The sequence below is a fragment of the Plodia interpunctella genome, chromosome 5, assembly GCF_027563975.2.
Source record: "Plodia interpunctella isolate USDA-ARS_2022_Savannah chromosome 5, ilPloInte3.2, whole genome shotgun sequence".
NCBI classification, from domain to species: domain Eukaryota; kingdom Metazoa; phylum Arthropoda; class Insecta; order Lepidoptera; family Pyralidae; genus Plodia; species Plodia interpunctella.
Genome location: NC_071298.1, coordinates 9969681 through 9992898, shown reverse-complemented (window position 1 = coordinate 9992898; position 23218 = coordinate 9969681). Strand labels below are relative to the sequence as shown.

At 37.4% G+C, this 23218-nt stretch overlaps 3 protein-coding genes across 12 annotated transcripts in view; 1 reads left to right on the top strand and 2 right to left on the bottom strand.

Annotated features, from left to right (window-relative positions):
* The window catches only part of LOC128669698 (tenascin-like), a 39060-nt gene extending 37586 nt beyond the window's left edge, over positions 1–1474 (top strand). For all 4 annotated transcript variants that reach the window (XM_053744751.2, XM_053744749.1, XM_053744750.2 and 1 more), the window contains exon 8: positions 591–1474. In XM_053744751.2, the coding sequence (XP_053600726.1) occupies positions 591–758 (168 nt within the window). In that variant the 3' untranslated portion in view covers positions 759–1474. The remainder of the gene's footprint in view (positions 1–590) is intronic.
* On the bottom strand, positions 403–7423 carry LOC128669697 (tyramine/octopamine receptor-like). 4 transcript variants are annotated; one of them, XM_053744744.1, is made up of 9 exons: positions 7295–7423; positions 6274–6507; positions 4889–5168; positions 4071–4194; positions 3684–3760; positions 2979–3068; positions 2547–2650; positions 1720–1920; positions 403–788 (listed from the first exon to the last, which is right to left on the bottom strand). In XM_053744744.1, coding segments are annotated over exons 1-8 (1104 nt in total). In that variant the 5' UTR covers positions 7296–7423; the 3' UTR covers positions 403–788; positions 1720–1726. The 4 variants fall into 4 exon arrangements, with proteins under 4 accessions (XP_053600719.1, XP_053600718.1, XP_053600720.1 ...); XM_053744743.1 differs by having other exon boundaries at positions 1725–1920; XM_053744745.1 differs by having other exon boundaries at positions 1725–1920; positions 4889–5156.
* A 225-nt stretch (positions 7424–7648) lies between these two features.
* Positions 7649–23218, bottom strand: part of N (Notch) — a 120417-nt gene continuing 104847 nt past the window's right edge. For 2 of the 4 annotated variants that reach the window (XM_053744731.1, XM_053744733.1), the window contains 18 exons: positions 22354–22510; positions 21605–21837; positions 20995–21140; positions 20351–20499; positions 19872–20021; positions 19282–19421; positions 16681–18956; positions 16243–16451; positions 15526–15726; positions 15049–15217; positions 14157–14361; positions 13464–13617; positions 12669–12783; positions 12408–12524; positions 11892–12009; positions 11217–11339; positions 10937–11032; positions 7649–10563 (listed from right to left, as the gene is read on the bottom strand). In XM_053744731.1, the coding sequence (XP_053600706.1) occupies positions 10370–10563; positions 10937–11032; positions 11217–11339; positions 11892–12009; positions 12408–12524; positions 12669–12783; positions 13464–13617; positions 14157–14361; positions 15049–15217; positions 15526–15726; positions 16243–16451; positions 16681–18956; positions 19282–19421; positions 19872–20021; positions 20351–20499; positions 20995–21140; positions 21605–21837; positions 22354–22510 (4952 nt within the window). In that variant the 3' untranslated portion in view covers positions 7649–10369. The remainder of the gene's footprint in view (positions 10564–10936; positions 11033–11216; positions 11340–11891; positions 12010–12407; positions 12525–12668; positions 12784–13463; positions 13618–14156; positions 14362–15048; positions 15218–15525; positions 15727–16242; positions 16452–16680; positions 18957–19281; positions 19422–19871; positions 20022–20350; positions 20500–20994; positions 21141–21604; positions 21838–22353; positions 22511–23218) is intronic. The other 2 variants (XM_053744732.1, XM_053744734.1) reach the window with 1 other exon arrangement.

Below are 23218 nucleotides of genomic sequence, written 5' to 3'. Positions count from 1 at the left end.
GGACCCGGCTGTCTAATTCACGTCGTCTTTCCACCGCATTTGTGGTCTTCCCCGAGGACGTTTTAGATCCCATGGTTTCCAATCGAGGAGACGCTTGCAATAAGATTCTTCCTTCCGGGCAACGTATCCAGCCTATTTTCATTTTAGGTGAGCCACTCGTATCGTCGACCATAAAGACATGCCACAAAATCGTTCAGACATAATCGTACAGAAATATAATATTCTGAATGACTCTTGCCTATACACCTCTGGATCTAAACTAAGGTAGATATGAAGCAATTTTGATGCTCATAACTGAGTAGTACTACTGACATGCGAACTGCTAGTGCAGCCTTGAGAGAATCCACAGATTATAAAATACTTCCAGTGGAGAAGTGACACTGGGAAGAGTTAAAAAAGTAATTTAGTTTATTACATGTTTTATTCGCGGTCTAATTCTTACAAAACTTATATTTACATTGACTAAACATAACAAACATTTTTTAACGAACGCAGAAAAGTTTAAATATTGTAAATAATAAATGACAGACACAAATAAAGAGCTACAATTAGTCAATAAAAAATTCTAAATTCTTAAACTGTTTTTGCAGGAATGTGTTTCTGAAGAAGATGAGCCTGGCTACTGTCTGTCCGGTCGTTGTACCTGCAAAAACTGTTCACCAGATGCCAGGGACTTCTACGGAGGCGCCAGCACCTTCTCCCGCCCGCCAGTGTACGCAGCCGTCATTTTGTCAATCGCCGCCATCTTGAGGCACTGAGACCGCCATCTTGTCCGCCATTTTGTAATCCTGCATAGATATTGTTAATTGAGTGGACGTACGATTGTCAAACGAGTGTATGGAGTTATAATCGAAATACGAAATCCAGTTGAAGATAAATGGTTCAATTAGTAATATGATAAGTGTATGATAAAGTTTACATATTTTTGCAGACTTTATTTTGCCAATACTTGTATAGTTATCCACTAACTATAACAAGAAAATTGTTCGTATTTTACCCTCTACAAAGGAGTTAGTATTATTTTATTATTACACGGTTACATTATATAGTGTAATAAAAAACATCTAGGCATATTTTATAAGGTATGTAACTCCATAACGAAACAATCCATCTTGATTTCTTTAAATAAAAATATAGTGTATATTATATTGAACAGTCTGCAAAAATTTGTCGATGAAATTTACCATTAGTTAAGTCCACATAGAATCTATTGCACAAATGGATATATAATTAGATTGTTATATCTTTAGTAGTCTATACAGTTTATAAGTTGTAAATAATTGTTGTTATTGTACATTTTAAATAAGCGTAGAATTATTTAAACAATTCCGATTTTTAGATCCAGTATTTTTCGAGTGCAATTTTTTTTTATCTATTTGTAATGACAGCTATGAATGGGTAGATCTTATACCAAAGACACGTGTACACAACTTGTTGAATTGTGTAAATAAATTATATTTATTTTGGACAACTATTGATTGGTTTCATTTATAAAATTAAACTAATCAACTATACCTTATTTTTTTCTTTCTTTCTGAACAAAATGGCTATTGAAAACGTCGATCGTCGTCGACGATCGGTGATTCGATGCATTCAATTGACGAAACATATTTTCTCTCTGTTTCACTAATAAAAAATTGTGTATGGTCAAATGGAAAAGGCAAAAAAATCGTGCTCAGCTCCATGTGGTCCAAATATTGAAATAATCAAATAGCGTACGTTACATTTAAGGTCTCCGCATACTAGGCGACAGAACCGTGCGGGTGCCAGAACTGGAGCTACTAGTCAGAGATGCGTGTAAGGCTCTCCGCACACTGGGCGACGCGGCCGCGTACACGAGCGGGTTAATCGCTGAGTTCGCGTAGCCGAGCCACGTGCACCACTGCCAGAATGTGTCCCAGACACATTCGCACAGAGAATCTGTAAGCAATTCAGTATTGGAAAAACTACAATTTAAATCCTTATGAGTACACAGATAGTCTGAAATTTGGCAAAAAATTAAAACACAGATTTTCGTGCAGTTTTCGCAAATGAAACTATAAGCGAATATATCTTTACTAATATTAAAAATACGATTGTCTGTCACCCTTTCATGGCTAAAGCGCTGAGCATATTCTGATGAAATCAGGACCCGGAGTCAAATATAGGTATCCGTAGGCAGCAACATATAGGTAAGTATACGTTAAACACATCAAGATAAATTAATTTAACAATTTCAATAATTAGAAGTTTAGAAAGTTTGTTCCAATTGCTTACGAAAATTCCAATAACAGTTTTAATAATAATATTTTAGGAAACTTCGTAATCTGTTAGTAGTTCGGTATACATTGCATTGTAAATAAAAACATTCATATTAACTACGCAATATTTACGTTCGCGTCGGCATGTGTCGTGAGTTTGGCGACGGCGTGGAGCTGGCATAATACAAATAGGTATAGGCTACGGCGACATTTCCCGTCGGGTGTGCCGCGTGCCTTTTTCTTGCTCACGAGAAGAAAAAAATAAAAAATATCATGTTTGCTGTAACAATAGGATCTTCAACTCACCAACTGGTAACATGACGAAGAATGGCAACCAGCAAGCCATGAACAGTGACATTAGCATTATAATTGTGCGTGTAGCACGACGCTGTCGAGGCACTAGTCCACCGCTGCAAAATAAACATTTACCTATTGGTATGTCGAAAATTAAAATTGAATTATCGAAATACGTTCTCATTAAAAACTAGATGTTGCCCAGGGCCACATCTAGTAATAAATAAACGGACTTATAGCGAAGAGTCTCGGACATCATCTAGAGAAGCTCTGGCCGTTGGATCAAGGATCAAATCAGATTCAGAAGCCGGTTCTCTTGGACACGGCCCGCATTGTAAGGAGATTCCTCTCGATGGTGTGTGGCTGGGTGAAGAAGTTCGTGGCGAACAACTAGAATTTATAAATATAAACAAGAAAAAAAAAAGGAATAACAATAAAACATACGGCGAATTTGGAGTTTTCTTTGGAGACGAAATCTGATCATTCGATGAACCCACGGGAATTTGAAGACGATGCTTTTGCGGAGTCGTGAATCTGAAGAAAAATCAATTACATATTACCAAGAATAGGACTATAGTCCATATCCTCCTGTGGATGTCGTACGAGGCGATTGGGGGACACACAGCCCTCGCAGCTGATAGGCAACTGCATTCCAAGTTTAGTTGAAATTGAAGTTTTGAAAAAGATGTGAATCGTTTCGATAAGGCAAGCGAGGCCTAGATAAGAATGGAAAAAAACTTGGTACGCTACAAATGTGACTTCCAATTGAGGATTTAATAGTTTTGAGTTCAGAAGTCAGTCTTTTTTATATGTAACTATAGATAATAAAGTAAAAATAAAATACCCTTTATACAACCAATTAAGATACCTTAATTGGTTGTATAAAGGGTATTTTATTTTTACTTTATTATCTATTTATCCTCCTCATATATACTTCTTCGTATATCTGAAAGCTGAGTAAAAATCAAGGAAAAATATCTAGGATCAGAAAAAGATTATTTTTTCAATTCTATTACTTAATTCAGTTACTTAAATAATGACTTATTTTTATTCATGTGTATATTTTTACCTAATTAGTGTTCGATTCTGCTTGTAATACCAAACAAAAACAAAAAAAAACATTCGGAATGAATATTATTGAATACTTACTCTGTTGTTCTAGGTTTCTTCGCTTTAAACTCGTGTGTTTTCACTGGCGATTTAGATTCTGCATCGATAATTTGATTCTGTAAAAGAATTCTGAACAGTTTGCTCTCGTCACTTTATTAAACTAACACTTTAGTTCAGAGCTAATAAGTTGATTTCATAAGGACAAAGGAATTCATGAATTCATTATAATATTTCGTTAATTTGAATGAAAGTAGACAAGTTTAGACACAAGCTTTTATTGTCATCAGAAAGATATTGTACATACAACACATGACAAAAAATTGAATCCGTGCATTAACACTGATTTTATCATCTCGCCCCGTTATTAATATAAAAGTAAGTCATATTTTGTCACTATCGCACTTGTGTGTTGGTGATGAGGGTTACCTGTCTGCCTCGATGAGCTCTGATGGTAGGTGGTACGGCCAACAGACGAAGAATGCGGACATAGAAGGTGACCATGATAGTCGCTGGCAGGTAGAACGAGAATGTCGTGCTGAAGAATACGTAGCTGCAAAGTTTTTACGCATTATTTACGTTGAATTGGCGGCTCATTGTTGCTTCTCTCGGGTAAAACCATAAAAAATTAAACACATAAAGCTTCCTCAGGAATATACCTATCTATTGGTGAAAAAGATGTCTGTCCAGGAGTTTTTGAGTTTATTGCATTCATACAGATAGACAGACGTGATACACTTCTTTTAATATTTGAGGATAACAAAGAGAAACAATTAAATTATTTTCTTCGCCCTCTCTCTTTCGACTTCGCTTGATCTGTGTTGCATTCGAGGCTGAGACGTCTTAAAAATAAAAGAAAACATGAAATAGCCAGTTGTGACAGGAAAATACTTTTTTTTCACTTGATAGTAAGTGGTCACCACCAGGGGTGTCACTTTGCGTTGCCTACTTTGTCTCCTAGGATCTTTTGCCACGGTACCCTGTAATTACACCGCCTCCCTCGCCCTTCCAAACGGAACACAATAATGTAAACACTGCTTTTTGTCCCCCATTATAGTAATTTGGGGGTTGATATTGCGAAAAAAAGTAGCCTATCTTTGAAGGGGGGTCTTTACCTACATGCATACAAAATTTCATCAAAATGGTCCAGCGATTTAGCCGTAGACAGACAGATAGACAGACATCGCATTTTTAATATTAGTTTGGGTTTAGCCAGACAACTAAACATTATCATTAATATTACTCACCCAACATTAGTATTAACCGTGCACGCTTTAGCCACCTCCCCTGTAAGGTAATGTTTCGGAGATGGTATGAATGCTGTAGGTAATGCCACCGCAGTAGACACAGGCCAAATTAGCATAGCATACAGCTTCGCTCGCTTGATCCTCTGAGCTCGTGCCAGAGGAGCGGTGATACAGCACCAGCGTTCCCAGCCCAGGGCACAGAGGGACAGGATGGACGCCGTGCAGCACAGGACATCTAAGGTGCTCCAGCAGGAACACAACGCCCAGTCTAGGAGAGAAGCTGGTGAAGGTTATAGGAAATAGTACTTAATGACACAGAGACAGACAGTTTCCTATACTTAGTAGAAGATGGTTAAATTATTAATTTCAAGTTTATCAGCACCATTCTAATTGTGATTCTGTTTGTTTAGAGACGTTTATGCTGTCTCGTTTCTTCTAATGTATGAGCAAAAGGGCATTAAATAGATATTTATAATAATATGACGACCTCAGTGGTGCAGTGGTAAAGTGCTTGCATCTTAACCGAGAGGTCCCAGGTTCGATCCCCGGTCGGGTCAAGATGGAAAATGATCTTTTTCTGATTGCCCCGGGTCTTGGATGTTTATCTATATATGTATTTATTATTAAATATATTATCGTTGAGTTAGTATCACATAACACAAGTCTCGAACTTACTTTGGGGCTAGCTCAATATGTGTGGTTTGTCCTAATATATTTATTTATAATATTATAGTTTTCTGTTTACGATATAGATATGGATTCCCTAATAGTGTCTGCGAAACTTTATCCCGTACCATTTTTATAATTAGACTAGCGGCTCTCCCCGGCTTTGCTCGTATGAAACTATAATAAAAAGTAATCTATGTCACTCCTGAAGGTTTCGCCTATCTCTGTGCCAAATTTTAACAAAATCGGCCGATTAGTTTTTGAGTTTAACCGTTACAAACAAAAATACAAATCTTTATTCTTTATAATATTAGTATGGCTTATACGAACTAAACAAACATACCATTGAACTAGTAAATAATGGGTTTTACTAAAGACGCGCAGTAAGGTTTGTAGCATAACTGGAAGTATTCTAAAATCTGCATTGTAATGAAAATATCGGAACAAAGTATTCGATATTCGACAAAAAATCGCAGTATGTAGTTTGGCAGACGCCCATATTTACAAATTCAAAATTCTTTATTCAGTTTAGGATGATATACATCACTTATTGACGTCAAAAAAATATTTAAACTAAGTCTACTGCCGACTTCCAAAGCGCAGGTGAAGAAGAAGCGGCGCAACAAACTTCACCGCAGCCTTTTCTCCAAGGACGTCAATTATCAAATAGGTCTTATACATATATTAAAAATTAAGAGGACGACCATATAAATACTAACTTAACTGAAATATAAAGAGCTCTCTCGCAACTGCTATTGGTAGCACGAAAGTGCCGACCAGCAAATCGGCAGCGGCCAGGCTAGCCAGTGGATAATGAGCCGGGGTCCTCCTGAGTCTTCTCAGAGCTGTCACCACGGCCGTGTTCCCAGTTATAGTGGTTACCGTGATGAGGAGCATGGCTGTTGCCGCAGCGCACCATGCTGGAGTGATCTCGCCTCGCGTTTGAATGTTCACTGCACTGAGGTTGTTAGGTTCATATTTCGGAGTTTAGGAATGTAGATTAATAAAATAAGTGTTATTAAGTGGAAAGCACTCAATAAAATATGATTATTATTGTATATTGTTCACATTGTTCACATCTAATACACGTTAATGTTCAGCAAAGGGTATGTATTGATGAAATCCTACAAGTAAGTTCCTACAAGTAAGTTCGGGGTTGTGAAGCCGCGAAGCCCGGGGTCAGCGTTAAAAAAAGCCTTGTGATTTTACAACCGGCCGCCTGCCTCAACCCTCCTTGGGAATACTATTGTTGCCTATCATCAGCCCAGGCTGTGTCCCTTAGACGTCTTGTACGACATCCATGGGAGGATATCGAGTGGTCCTATTCTAGGGCGGAAGCACACGCCACGCAATTAAAGCAATTCGCTATGGAGAGAGAACAATGGAAAGAACAACACCAATAAGAGCCTCGCTCTTAAATTAGATGTTATGATGATAATTAGAGTGTGGATTGCACCTAGAAGCTCAAAAGGGATGTTTTAGATTCATTTTTGTAAACCAATAGAGATAAAAACAGATAATTCGTTACATAAGTATTTGCCTCTTTTATGTCGTCATTAGTTAAATTTAAAAAGTAAAACGTACGTTCACAAACAAAAATCACAAAAAAATATATTAAATTGGCAACTTGATACTTATTAAGAGACTAACGTTGCGTGCGATGTTTTTAAAAATCAACAATCCTAATTTCACTTCGTATTGATTCAACCATTTAAGCGAAAATTGAAGAAAATTACTCACTAGTAGACTGATCACTTCATAAAATGTACTCAGGTATATTGTTTCAATCATTGCGCTAATTGTTTTAAAAATAAACTAACTAATTTGCAACAAGTCACGTCGATAAAAACAAAACTGACATTGTCTATTGAGGGTAATTGCGAAAATAATGATAGCAAACTACAATTGATTTATTAGCTGCCTAAACATTTTTGAAGTGAAAACTCCTTTAGCGGCGTTGTGCACTTTTTGTGATGGGTAAAAATGTTTAACTCGCGTCAGGATACGCGACTCGTAAGAAGTCACTTAGGTGTATTGTCGAAAATTTTAATATTTTTGGTATATTTGGGTGAAAATAAAAAAAGAACTAAGTACTTATTTTTTACTACTCCTTTATTGTCAGTTACGAGGAAAATATTTAAAATTTATTTCCCCTTCACAATTTAGAATCTTACAAAGAAATGCATTTGATAAAAATAATGATAAAATGTATTTACAATCGTAAAACTAGAGTTGTTCGTAAGCTACACATTCCATTGATTAAATTACAAATGTCCCTAACTTAGTTCTAACTTGAAAGGCACGCAGAGATTTCTAATTCATCTGTTAATTATATCTTGTGCCCTTTTTTACATAAACTTTCACAGAATTACAAATTTTCGCCTCAGAATAAACGTGCTTTTTGAAATTGTATAAAGATATAGGGTTTTCCACGAAAAAATGCGTTTTTTTTACAAAATATGGTTACGAATACGTACAGGTATATTTCGATATTAAGGGTGGGTTGCACTGTTAACTTTAACGTACACAGAAAAACACAGAGTACCTACTCCATCTTGTCAGCGGAGCGCCCGTTGAAATCTATCATTAAATTTGACGGTGCAACTAAAAATCATGTCTCTAAAAACATTTTCCGTTTATTCTTTCGTTTTTTATGAATTTTTCATTCGCACGTTTAACTGAAGCAAACCTATTTACATCAAGTTTGTACTTCGTTCGATAGAAACGGCAATTATCGAATACATTTACTTAAATTATTTATAGAGAATGCATTAAAGGAAGCACGAGTTTCTTATTGTACCCTATTTTTTATACTAGCCACTAGCATTACAATAATAATTGTAAATATTCCACAAAAGGGTACATTTTAAACTGCTCCTTGGCACTTGACGATGACACCAAAAATGAATCTAAAAATACACTAAAAAGATCGTTCTCGTATTAAATAATAGTAATTAATAATATTTACAATATTATAATCGCAATTCACACGATAACGGCAGAAGTTTTATAAACTTATATAGTATTAAACATTATATCATACAAGTTGTGGAGTTCAAAACAATTGAGCATATGTGGTCCCAACGACGATGGAGTATAATAATCTACTTGGTATACACAAATTTAGCGCTGGCCACTTGGCGTTTTTAAATTTGGAATTATCTTTCATTGTTCTTATTTTGATAGTTTTTCATATAACGTATTTATTAGCGCAGGCATTTAATTAGTTTTTATTTAATATTTGTTTTCTTATTTATTTCATACAGTTTCTTATTCGGAATTTTTGATGGCTTTACAAAATATTTTGATTGTCCAAAAAATTTTATTGATAATTAATTATATAAACGTTTTGGTTGCTTGGTTCTAGTTGATGTCAAAAAGCTATGGTGTCAAACTTTTATTTTTAAATATTTTTAATGACTGTAATAAATTAAGCAAAAAAAAAATACTGAAAACCCGTTTTACGAATTCAAAATAAACATTTACTTTAAGGGCCAGACCACGAAGTTTGTGTAACCTAAGAGATTTTTCATTAAAGCGACGACATGGAATGATGAGATCTTATGTACGATTCGTACTGGAAACTAACCATTTACAGGCAAAGCAATTTCGCTACAATATAACCTAAAACTATGAAAACCATCAAGTTTAGAGATAAAAGCAAACCAACGATTGGAAGCGATTTATGGAATGATCGGGATAAGGAAAACTTCTGTCTTATAATAAAAAGCTGAGATTGGTGCCTATAACACAATATAAAACCTTTTACATTATATTTTAATCACCTGAAGGAACAAATAAGGTTGATTGCGGCAAAATAGGCATCAATCTTAGATTAGACTTAGCCTAATTTGTATCTATGACATAAGACTGATATGATAATATTTATAAGGTCATTTAAACGTCTAAAAATTAAAAACTCTTACAAATTTCGAGATTTAAAAAAATGTCATGATAATGCTTGTAAAATATCTTTTTTTTTTTTTAAAGACAATTGTCACGATTTAACATTATTAATCTTCGTCATAGATACAGAACAAAATCGTGATACACTATAGTATACATAAAAAATCTAGGCGTAAAGAATCACACATAAATTATTTCCCTTCACGATTACGCAAAACATTTCCATTTAAAATTAATGATTCAAAACACTGAGTTAAAAACAAGTAAATAAAAAAAAACATTTAACAAACAACAATTATGTATCATTATGTCATTAGATATTAAAGTCGGCGTATTTGATGGAATGGAACGTTAATAAAAAGATATGTTTGAAAATGGTTGTTCTAAAAATGAGTAAAATAGAGAATAAAAATATTATTGGCTGCCAGTATCAAAATTTTATTTTTAAAATACACCGAAGAAGTCTTTTATCATGTCGAGATTGTGGATTAGTGCTTAGTGCGTTAATCTACGCTACTCTAGTCATGGCTGTACATTCAGTCTATATCTACGGCACCTTAGCACCTTGAGATTTCTAGGCATTCGAGCTGTTATCTCTCTCAAAGATTTATTTTTGTCTGACGATTTTAGCATTCTAAGTACTTAAATATAATTTTCATTATACTTAATGATCTCTTTCTAGTTTACATAGTTTTACAAAAATGTATGCTTGCTTACATCTTTATCGAATCAGATTTTGTCTTAATAAAAAAATGGTATTATAAAATACCTTACAATTCATTAAATTGCGAATCACATGGCTGCACACCACCTACCAAAACATTTACAAGAGTTCTTTTTACAATACTGTCCACTTAACAATTCATTTTTAAATTTATCCATTAACATTATCTACGTTCGATTTTTAAATTAAATATAAATGGCCTCGGTCGCTCCCTTGTTGGTCTGTTGGATGTCATTTGGAGATAGAGCCGCGCGATCTGACCAATCAGAGTGAGGGGATTGCGTGAGCGGCGTTTGAGGGGAGGGGGACGACCAGTGATCCGGGGATTCGGGAGAGGGCGTCGGGAACGTGTCTCCAATACCCCAGCCGCCGTAAAGACCTGTAAAAATAACATTTACATAAGTACTATATTTTGAACCGTCAAAGTACACACTTGATTATGTCAAATATTTTCATACGGCTTAAAGTCTGGTCTCGCTAGTAACAGGGACTATTTTTCTTATGGAGATAAGAAAATAAATAGTCGAAGGAGTCGAAGCGATGCCTATTTGGTATATTAACTTAAGGATCCTTACGATTTCTTTCGAATTTCCCACCACATCCTATCAATAAGGCACTTGAAGCTCAAAAAAAAAGTTAGGCAATATTCCACATTGCTTCTATTTCGGCCACTAACTACAATCTGATATCGAAGTATGTCAAAATATGAATATACAAAGGGCTGCCGTAGATGACGATGTTCAAATACTCACTTATACTATTTAACGCAGGATGCTGTCCTTGCACTTGTCCGAGCGCTGCCGCGTGCATCATAGCCTGCAGCTGAGCATTGTGCTGCCCGTTGGCATCTGAAAGTAAGAAATATTTAACGAATTGTATACAATAAATCTGCATTTCCAATCCTATATTTTATACTATCTAACAGTATTTCATGTTTGCTTTCTACTAAAGTTCATTCGTATTTTACAAGCCTATTAGTAATATCAAAGTGAACAATTTCTATTGGCGTAGTAAACCATACAAAATACTTACTGAGGTGCGCAAGCGCAGAGTATGCCGCAGCGTCAAGCTGATGCTGGTGCGAGTGTCGCAACGCCGCCATGTGCGCCGGCGACGTCGGCAGCGACGGCCGAGACTTGCCCGGCGATGGTGAACCTGGGAAATTAAATATTACATAAATTCAAGTTCTTAGATTTCGAAATTAATTAATTCAAAACAAGGATGCCGAAGATCGTTTGAAGTGGAAAAAGAAAAAGTAGGAAATCGGACCCTGAGCTCTAATAAGACGCTTTATGGCTAAGGAAGAAACGCTGAGAAAGAGATATAAAGAAAATAAAAAAAGTTAAAATTACGTCCTCAAAAATATATTCTTCGCGGATCATAATAAAGCTTTTGACTAAATATATCACAATTAATTGAATACAATCTTGGTTCTTCATAATTGATTTTAAAGATAATGTTAAGACATTTTTGGCAGATAGACAAGTTTGTTAAATGTTACATTGATTATTATAATTAATAATTAATAGTAATTCTAATTAATATCTTCCCATATAAAAATAATAAGTGGTGTACCTAAGGGGTCTAACACTAGGACCATCGCAGAACCATGCGCCACAGTATGACGATGTCTATAATTTTCTCTGTCTACGAGTAAGAATATTTCCGTGTCTACGTATAAGAATAAAATAGACATAACAAACTTACCAATGTATGCGTGTGGTGACGTTGTGTGGTTGCTATGTGTGGGCGAGTGGTTGGAGTAGGGCGGCGACAACGACGCCCCCAGCGCGCCGCCGCCGAACGATTGCATCGTCTGACCCGTCTGAAAGAAATCGCAACGTTGGTTAACTACCATTACAGATTTACACCTAATGCGATAGTGTAGACTTATACCTTACTAATACACACACACTCATATATTTGTCTGCGGTTCTGGGTGTGTTGTACCCGTTTCTGTGTGTTATGTCAATTCTTTTTTATGTATTTATTTATTGTCTATGCGAGGATCGCACGCGAGAGCGAGAGAACACGATAAACTATGAATTGGAGTTTCAAACTACAATTTATGGAAAATTCATTGATATTTTGGGATAAACGCAAACCCCAAATAACTTTGGTGATAAACGATAATATTAAATTTTTGATTATTCACATGTTAATAGGGTCTTTAATATGAAGCCTTTAATTTTTTTGGCACAATTAGAAATTTATCGTGTATACCTTGACGCAGTCCTCATAGCTGGGCGGCTGCTTGTGCGGCATGAGGTGCTCGATGCCCGCGAACTGCGCCATCGCGTTCGAGTAGAGCGACGTCGTGTCGTAAGGCGACGGCATATCCTGGTGAAAATTATACGTGAGTCAGTCAAGTATTCTCAAGAAGTCGAATATTTTTGCCATCCCACGAAGGCAAATTTCCGCATTATGTGTGGTTCCCGACGAATGTGTATAAGGACGGGCCTAGTGGTAGTATAAAAAACTCACCTGTAAATTTTGGAGCGGTGATTCCACCGGGCTCAAACTGGAGCCCAAACTCTCAACGCTCTGTGGCACCTCTTGCGCCACCTTTTTGTTGTTCTTTTTTACACTTGGTTTTCTGCTGACAAGAAAATGAATATAAGTTATGAAATCAAAGATGTGGTTTATGTTTTTTTAAGAATAAAATTATGAGAAGATCAAATTGAAATGTACCTACAGTCTGTATTACAAAGAATAGAAAATAAAGGATGCTGGGTCCTTTTAGCTGGCGACACTGGGTGTCATCATCCAATCTTGACTAATCTATTTGTTTTTGCAATGGTAAAAAAATCAGTCCGTTAAAAATCCATTTTTTTTTTCATATTTAGACAGATTGAAGCTAATCAATTATAAACGCAAGCATGCTTATTGGATCAAAACCTAAATCTTTTTATTGAGAAGCTTTGAACACATTCTACTAATATAATGTCGAGTCTTGAGTATATTATAAATGCGAATAATTATGAGGATGTATATATATATGTGTTACTCTTTCACGCGAAATCTACTGAACGGATTGTTAAGAGATTTGGTACACGGGTAGAATATAACCTGGAATAACTCATAGGGTACTTTTTATCACGAAATTCCCACGAGAGCGAAGCCCCGGGGCGCAGCTTATAACCACATAAATTACGTACCGTTAAATAAACGGGACTTAGCACGATTTTTATTTAACGTTGCTTCAAATTTATTTATTGATGAAATTTCGAGGTGATAATAATAGTAACAAGATACTTTTAGTGTCAGCATGTTACAAACCGTCTTATTTGCGTGTGCTGCAAGTTATTGTTGTCGAAGTGGTCTTGGGGGCTGTCGGGGCCGGCCTTGCCGCGCGCCTTCTTGGGTTTGGCCTTCACCGACGAACTGATCACCGTGGGCTGACTTATCAGCTGAGGGTGGGGGTTTGGGGACGCTGTGGAGAAGAGATGATCACTATACAATATCAATTATTGCACACTATTTCACATATGCATAACTGAAAACTTAGACTTAAATAAGATAATGCGCAAAAGGCGGCCCAATAATACGATAAATGATTTCTTCTATGGAACCTTCTGATATTATCCAATCAAGAGACGATTAAATCAACTCGGAAATTCTTCTTCTTCTTTTTGCTTTCTCGAGAGTGTTAATTGATAACACCGGTGTTAGATTTCATTGAAGTCGCCTAAGGGCATCTAACATGATGAATCACATACACACTTGGTGATAACTTAAATTGTCAGTCAGTGTGCAGGTTTCCTCACGATTCCTTCACCATAAGCAAGTGGAGCCCATAAAATCTACACATGAGTCATATATTGGTATACTCTTGTGGCACGTATAGGATTCGAACCTGGGACATTCGAACCACAAGCTGATGGCTCACCACCGTTTCAGCAATTAGAGTACTCAGCAATTATTTAAATTTTCAAATAATATCTCAAAAAGCACAGTTTAGTATCAACTTACCCATAAGATGGTGATGCTGTGGCGGCGGCCTCGGACAGTGTTCGTCCAGCAGCCTCACTATATCGTCGTGCATTCGCTCCTGAGCCACGTCCCTGGGCAGCCGGTCCATGTGGTCCGTGATCTCCCTGTTGGCCATCGCGTCGAGGAGCGCTCGACATGCGCCGTACGAACCCTCTCGTGCCCCAAGGAATAGGGGAGTTTCATCCTGTTTTAAGTGGATTTGTATTCGTTAATATCTCATTCTCTTCACCACATAGTATAAAACAAAGTTGCTTCCCGTTGTTTGTCCCTATGTATGCGATCTTTGAAACTACGCAACAGATTTTGTTGTGGGTTTTTTTTTAAATAGATAGAGTGAGGAAGGTTTATATATATGTAACATGCGTAAATAATATGACGGGTTGCTAGTATTAGTTAACTTTTATTACTAAAGTTCATGCATAAAATGATTGCTTTTAAACTTCGATCAAATATAATTGTATATAGTTAATCGATGACTTTCAAAGAGATACATAACATTTTTAGAAAGTTTTGTAATAAGTAACAAGAGTTTTATTAAAATATTATTATTAGGTTATATATTATTTCATATTTTTGCCTGTCTAATGTGGTCACTAGGTCCACTCAGTATATACCATTATTGATGTATTTTGTATTTGATGTATTAATTTTTGTTATTGTTTATTGAACCTACATCAGAAACATCAACATACTTTTTGTTGTTATTGGTTTTTACTATCTTCGCATTTATCATCCTGCGCATTTATGTTAGCTGCATGCATGAGTGACACGTTGACAAGATTGACGTAGTTAAATAGTTTACAGAGCTGTTATCTGCATACTCTGATACCATTCATCGCTTTTCTTTACAATTATTATCATTAATACTAACCTTATCGTCCTGCGCGTCTCTATTAGCTCCATGCATCAGTAACACATTGACAGCGTCGACATTGTTAACAGCTGCCGCCCAATGAAGCGCGGTTTTGCCGCTGTTGTCTGCAGCGTTTATATCCGCGTCAGCATTTATGAGATCTTCTACCATTCCTTCTATTGCGAGCCTGTTATTGAATAAGAAAGGTAATGAATATAAATACAGATCTTCTCTGTTCCTATTACTCTTTTCTGTTCATATTGTAGATTATTACTTCTAACTTGCCTGCTATTGTATTCCATGTAATCTGTCAGTTTATATATATGCCTGTGTATATGTATGAACGCAGTATACTCAAAAACTACCAGACGTCTTTTTGTACAGTTTACACCAATACATAGTGTGATTTGTTAAGAAGGTTTAAGAGTATGATTTATTATGTTTTAGTCAATCGAATAGCTGCTAGTAAACACAGAAAACTGAGAGATTCCTTACCTAGCAGCTAATATAAGTGGCGTTGTGCCATCATGCATCCTAGCATTAAGGTTCGTCGCCCTATTCCTCAGCAGTATTTGGAAGACGCCCATGGCATCAGCAGCAACGGCCGCGTGCAGCGGCGTCCGGCCCGTGTTGTCTTGCGAGTTCGCGTCCGCGCCGGCGTCGAGGAGACGTTTGGCTGCGTCTGCGCGTGCGTATCTGAAATGTTACGTTAGTTTTAGCTTTCAATTGAGTTATTAGTATTGATGTTGATGTAGATAAAAGATAGTAGACATGACCAGTTAAATAGAATACAAATTAATTGAAATTATTGACACAGTATCAATTTAGAGAAATCAGATACCTAAACGGGCTCCGATATTTTAAATTTGGTAATAATAATACAATAGTCATTATATATATAATATATTGAACACAATCCCCCACCCCGTTGAGTTACATATAAATAAATGGAAAACACTCAACGGCCCATACAAAGCACTAAGCTTTTATTGCGGGTCCGATACAACACAGCCAGAACCGCAGTCAAATATCACAAGTACGAATATATACGTATATAATAATATATGTATATAAACCCGCACTTGGAATCAAACCTAGGACTCCTAGATAGACACATGCTATTTCGACTCAAGAATAAGAATAGTTTTTCTGTCCTAGATTCAATGTTTGCAATGTGTTCAATAAAGATATAGCTAAAATTTTGAAACGAACCTCGCAGCAAGATGCAAGCTAGTCTCTCCAGTTTTATCCATAGCGGCATTGAGCTGAGCGCCCTGAGCGACCAGTTCGGATATGATGTGTGCTGTCTGTTCGTCTTCCGCATCGGATCCCGTGTCGAGACCTCCGCCGCGGACCGCTGCAACCATGAGAGGCGTCATGCCGAGAGGACCTCGGGCGTCGACATCTACGTGCCCGTCGTGCTGTGGACAATTTTATAACGTTAACCACTTGACAAGTAATTTATTATGACGATGATAGAAAACTCTTTGGTGATCTCTCATTTTCTTCCGAAGGTTTGCTGAAAGATATTGCTTTTGTGGCAAGTCTGCCTTTGCGCCATTTATTTCACAACATACTATATTTCATGTATATCTATAATGAGTAAGGAAGTAAGGAAATAAAAGATGATAAGTAAAAAAAATTACTTACAATAGCTGGTGGCGTCATCATACTGGGTGGTACTCTAATATCAGCCGCATCGAGGTGTTGTTGCGTCCATACTCTCGGCTCGTGGCCCGCTTCTTCATAGTCCGTGATCGCCGTATGGTCTGAGGCATATCCACCTGGACCTCCATTCGCATCACCTGGACCTCTCGCTCGTTTCGCCCTCGGTGGAGCTGATCCATCATCGTCCTCGTCAGACCAATGCGGAGGACCCATATGACCTCCATTGATGTCCACATCGATACAGCCCATAGAGCCTTTGTTCAAATTCCTCATCTCTTGCCCATCAGGGCCCCGTCGACGCGATCTTCGTCTTGTTGAAGAGTTATTCCTTATGAAACCTTCTGGGAACCATGTTATGCCAGCAGCGCGCTTTCTTTGAGCTGTCACTAATACACCGATCAGTAAACCAGCTAGAAGCACCAGAATCACTCCGATGAAAACGTATTTTGAATTCGTCTGGATGTCGTCTGTTCCAGTAGGTGTAGTTACACCTTTCACTTGGAAGATTGGGAAATCAGACATGATGGAATGCTTAGAAGCCGTAGCGGCTAAAAATTCAGCAGCTTCGCGGGCTGAGAAGAAACATTCCGAACCAGGCTCTGTTGAACATTTCCTATTATCAATTTCTAAATATACAAGGACTCCAGGTTGGACCCTTTCAGTCTTAAATATATGATGTTTCTTGCCAACTTCTGTATCTTGAAGACCCGCATCAGAATTGCCTTTCCATGGGAACACCATATCATTTCCTAGGTGATCTTTCTTTATCAGTACTGTTGTTCTCAACTGGTGGCCAAGATCTCGTAAAAATGCCACGGAGTTTTCTTTGAAGGTTTGCATGTCCATCAATAGTATCACTGACATTACGCCTTCAGCCAGTTCAGGAGGTTCGTTTTCACAATCGAGTCCATCCCAGTTACATTCAGCGTTGTTACATCCGTAGTCACAGTGGCCATTAGCATAATGCTTCTGACAGTATGCGTCATAAATTGGATTGCATCTTTGCAATGATTTCTGGCAATCTCTTCCATCAAACAAGCAGGCCTGTGTGTTACAAACTTCATTACATTCCCCATTCATAAAGACTTCCCAACATTTGATTGGTGCTGTACAGTTTGCCCAAGGGTTGATGCCCAAAGAGCAATCCATTCCATCAAACCCACATGCATAAGTGTTACATTCTTCATCACAGTGGTAATCTCCTTGTTTTTCTTTGCAACCAAGTTTAACACATTGTTCCTTCTGATATGCTAAGTCAAGTTCTTCTATACTTATTGTAGGGCTCTTGTTGTAAACATTAGGCAACTGACCTCCGTATCCACCCCTAGCATGAGGATCGTGAATATCACAATTCTTTCCAGTCCATTGCCTTGGACAGTAGCACAGATAATCACCAGGTTTGTCGAAGCAACGTGATTCAGGGTGCTTGCATGGATTACTTAAGCATTCGTTCAGAGAATCTCTTTCGCAATTGACGCCAGATAATCCGATAGGACAATCGCAGATGTAATCTCCTATTTCAGAAGTACGACAATACCCTCCGTTTTGACAGGGGTTAGAATCGCACGCGTAACCTGAATATTCGCAATTCTTGCCGTAAAAGCCCTCATTGCAAAGACATTCGTGGCCGCCTTGTATTGCAGTGCACATACCACCGTTTTGACATGGCGAATTTGCACAGAAATTGACTTTCGCGTCACAATGTCTTCCCATATAACCAGGTTTACAATTACAGTGATAGTCATTGACTAATTGCACGCAATCTTGAGTACCAGGAGTAGAGCAGGGGTTTGATAGGCATTCGTTGATATCGCCCTCACATCTGGGTCCGACAAATCCGGGTGGACATTTGCATTCGAAACCACCTACTTTATCGATACATGTGCCGTTGTTATGGCAGGCGTCTTGCTTGCAGTCGTTGACATTTATCTCGCATATTTTGCCTAAAGTGCCAAAAGGACAAGAACAAGAGAAGTTGTTAATGAGATCGTGGCAGGTGCCGCCGTTTTGGCAAGGGTTAGGCAAGCAATCGTTGACGTTGAGTTCACAGTTCTGTCCTTGGAACCCTTTTGCGCATTGGCATTGATAAGTTCCAACTAAGTCTTTGCAAATGGCTCCGTTTTGGCATGGAGCCGAGTCGCATTCGTTGATTTCCTTCTGGCAGTAGGAGCCGGTATAGCCGTCGAGACAGTGGCAGCGGTGAGAGTTCCCAATGTCTTCACATGTGCCGTTGTTGCAGAGATGTTTTAGTTTGACACCTGGAACATAGAACACTTATTGAATATCCAGTTATATTATTATCTGCTGATACATCATAGATATTATGCACATAAATAAAAAACTAATGAAAAATATTTCATTTCAAATCTAGCTGTATAAAGTTCATTTTTATTTTACCATCTTCGACAGCTTTTTATACACTGTTAGCTATAGAGCTCAAAGTATAAATGACATGTCTAGCTATATACCTACCCAACAGTCAGGTTATAAAAGTACCAAATGTTCTTGAGGTCTCGATCTTACATCAGTACTCAGCTGGTAAACCCTTGAAAACTAGCTGTTTTCTGTAACTATATAACTCACCCTTCCTGATAGAGGCGTCCTTGCACGATACCATCTCGACGTCACACAGCTTCCCGGACCAACCGGGCGCGCAGGTGCAAGTGTACTGCGGCCCTTTCTGAGAACATGTGGCTCCGTTCTCGCAGGGATTGCCTTCGCACCTGGATAAGTAGTTTATTTGTTAGAGTTTTTATTTTTAAATGTGGAGAGAAGGTAATATAAAAGTGGTGTTATTGGTTTTGATGTTTCGGTATACTTACATAGTCTAGAATTTACTTCACTTTAAAATTTATGAAGAAAAGGTAATATAATGAGCGACCACAGACCTATATATTAACCTGTGTGAGCGTCTAAAAGTACTTGCTGTCAATTCAAAAGTACTATTACAAAATTGAGTAATATAAAGTTAGTTTCATTAATTTTGATAAAATCTCTAGATCTAACTATACTTGTTTTAGTCAAAAACTTATACGACATCATTTCAAAATATTCGTTCCGCAGTTCTACCCACACTGGCTTGTGTTTGACCTCGAGTCGAACTATATATTCCAAATTTCCTCAAAAACATACCCAGAGGTTTGGTTATAACATCAAGTGTGGCTGTTACTCACCAATCAACAAAAGCATCGCAGTGTTTTCCAGTATACCCGTAAGGACAGTGGCATGTGTAGTGCGTGACGTGGTCGTGGCATGTGGCGCCGTTGTCGCAGGGAGAACTGTCGCACATGTTGATGCGGAACTGGCAGTTGGAGCCGGTGTAGCTGTGGACAAGGAATATTACAAGATGACGATGGGCACCGACATTTTATTGTTATGGAAGAAACCAATGGAATGAAATACGATTGACATTTTATGGCTGCGGAGACAGTTGGAGCTTTTGTAACTGTTGACAAGGAATTATAAGGTTCTATATTACAAGATGGCGATGGGCACTGAAATTTAATTGCTGTGGAAGAAACCACTAATATGATGAGATGAGAGAATATAGAGTCCATAACATTAGCAGAAGTTTAAAATACAGGACAGTAAATCTTGCAATTTCATACATAAAAATCTCATCAAAAGACCTAATAATATAACATGTACATACCCTGGAGGACACGAACAGTTGTAAGAGTTGATGCCGTCGATGCAAGTCCCTCCGTTCATGCAGCTGGAGTCAGTGCAGTCCTCGTCGTTGGTCTGACAGTTGATCCCGGAGAAACCCAACGGACACGTGCAAGTGTAGGATGCCACGTACTGAAAGCATAAATTGTTCTAGTAAATGCTAACCACGTACTGAAAGAATTAATTGTTCCAATAAATGCTAAAGATGAGAGAGGATCTGAAAAAATTTAATAGGTTGCACTAGTTTACTTTGACGTAACTTTTCCCTGCCGCTGATCAGACAAAATGTCAACTTTAACGTTAACTATTAACAATGTTAAAGTTGACTGGGGCAATCCAGCTTAAGGATTTGAAAACCGTTGTAAAATACACATAATGAATCCTGATAATAGAGACAAATGTAATAGTATAACGTTGCCATCTTAATGGCACACACAATCATCACCCTTAATGGAATTTGATATACATTCTATTCTTTACTTGCTTTTTTAAGTATACTTTTCCTGTCGGCTTTACATTGTGTTCAGCTAGTTTAACTTTGATGACTCGATTGAATCATTTATCAGAAGAAAACACATCGTAATTAAAAAAATAAAGGCCATAGCCATAACCACAGAACATAAATACCTGATTGCAAGTCGCTCCGTTCATACAAGGTTGAGACTCGCATTCGTCGATGTCTATCTCACAATGTTTGCCCGCGAATCCGCTCGCGCACATACAGTTGTAGTCACCAATGCTATCCAGACATGTCGCTCCGTTTTGACAGGGGACTGGAAGGAAAAAAGTGTCGTTAGATTCATAAATCTAACCTTTATACCCTTTATAATCGGTGCTTCTACTAGAATTTCTACTTATTATTTAATATTAGAACTTATCGTTCATCAATTAAATACTCCTTTGTCCACTGTTGGATTGGAGAAAACAATTTAATAAAAAAACAGCAAGTAATTAAATCATATTAAACAGTTGTTCGTACACAAACAATCCGAAATTTTTGGCATTTACTAATTAGGTATTTAAACTAATATCTAGGAAGTGTTCGTAAATCTGTGTGTCAAAATATTTTAAGGCACTTAACAGATTTCTAAAATTATTTCACAAAAAGGAATCCACATTATTTTCGAATGACACACGATACTTTTTATCCTACTGAAGCGAAACTCCGGGGAGAAACTGCTTACAGTTAAATTATTAATCTACAACGTCATATAAGTAGTCCAAACAAAATACTTACACGAAGCACAATCATCAGTATTGATCGCACAGTCCTTCCCTTCGTATCCCTTCGCACAGATACAAGCGTATGACCCATCGGTGTTGATGCACGTGGCTTCGTTGTGACAAGGAGTTGTCACGAAGCATTCGTCGACGTCTCTCTCACACAACGCTCCAGTCCAACCGACCGGACATTGGCAGGTGAACTCCGCGTACGACGCTTCGGCTTTGCATCGGCCACCGTGGCGACATCTGATTGGATAATATTTGATTTATATTCTATAAATGTGTGCTGATCTGTTCTTTTGCTAAACAGGGAATGTCAAACTTAAATTATATAGGTACCAACATCTGAATCTTTTAAAATTAATTTTGATCAATATACATAAACTTTTACGCTATGAACACAAGACTATAGGGACTATCAACGCCGCTGAATACAAGCATCGAATGAAACTCGTTAATTAATACTATTCAAACTAACTACTATTCAAAACAAAATTTTGAGAATTATAGATAAACAAAATATTTACATTTACTTATATGTTAACAAAATTCAGAACATAAAAATAAATTTTGTCTTCATAAGCAAGAGAATACATCAAAAATTTAAAAATTTGTTGTTTGCAATGAATAAAAAAGGGATGTGTCTTTTAGCATACATAACGAATATGTAAATAACTCTATTAAGAAAAAGTTTGTAGGAGAAGAACCGGCTGTGGACTTATTCCACGAAGGAAGAATTGTTAAAATCCACAAATCACTCACTGATTAGGCATGCAAGGGTCCAGCGTATTCTCGCAGTTACGTCCGGAGTGCGGCGGAGTACACACGCAGCGGTAGCCATTGACCTGGTCGATGCACGACCCGCCGTGCAGGCAGGGTCGTCCTGCACAGTCGTCGATGTTCGTCTCGCAGTTCACGCCTGGGAAATTTGGAGATTGGCATTAAAGAAAAAAAATATTCGAACTTGACGCACAAAAGTAATATAATAGTTATCAACATTAGCTGTTCCCGCAGCTTCACGAATGGCGACAAAATATGCGTTTGTCATACAAACTTTTAACACAATTTCTTGTCTATGGGGATAAAATTTCGAATGTTTGAACTCTGATCTTTAAATATGCAAACCCAATTTCATAAATTTCGGTCCAAATATTTAGCTGTGAAAGCGTGACAGATAAATAGACAGACAAACTATTGCACGTATAATATTAGTTTGGATAATAAACGCAGATATGATAACCATGAAAATTGAATCGCTGTATTTGTTATTGATATTATTTCGATTATCGATTCGATTACATTGTTACCACGCTATAATGCTCAAGCGTGCCACCGCTATGGTAGCGAGAGTGAGAGAGAGCAGTGACAACAATTTGTACTAGATTGGACTATCCTTATATGGCCCACTGTAGTACCTTGCATGCCCCGTGCAGGTAATTTATTTATTAACATTAGGGTGCAAGAGTAGATGTACTAACTATATATGAGCCTCTTGGTTACTAGAAATAAAAATATCATTTTCAATATTCAATAACTATCGGAAATATATATTGGGAAAATTAAGTATTGGTATAGTAAAATGTAGTATTGGTATTTGTCAATATAACATACTTACCATTGTAAAACA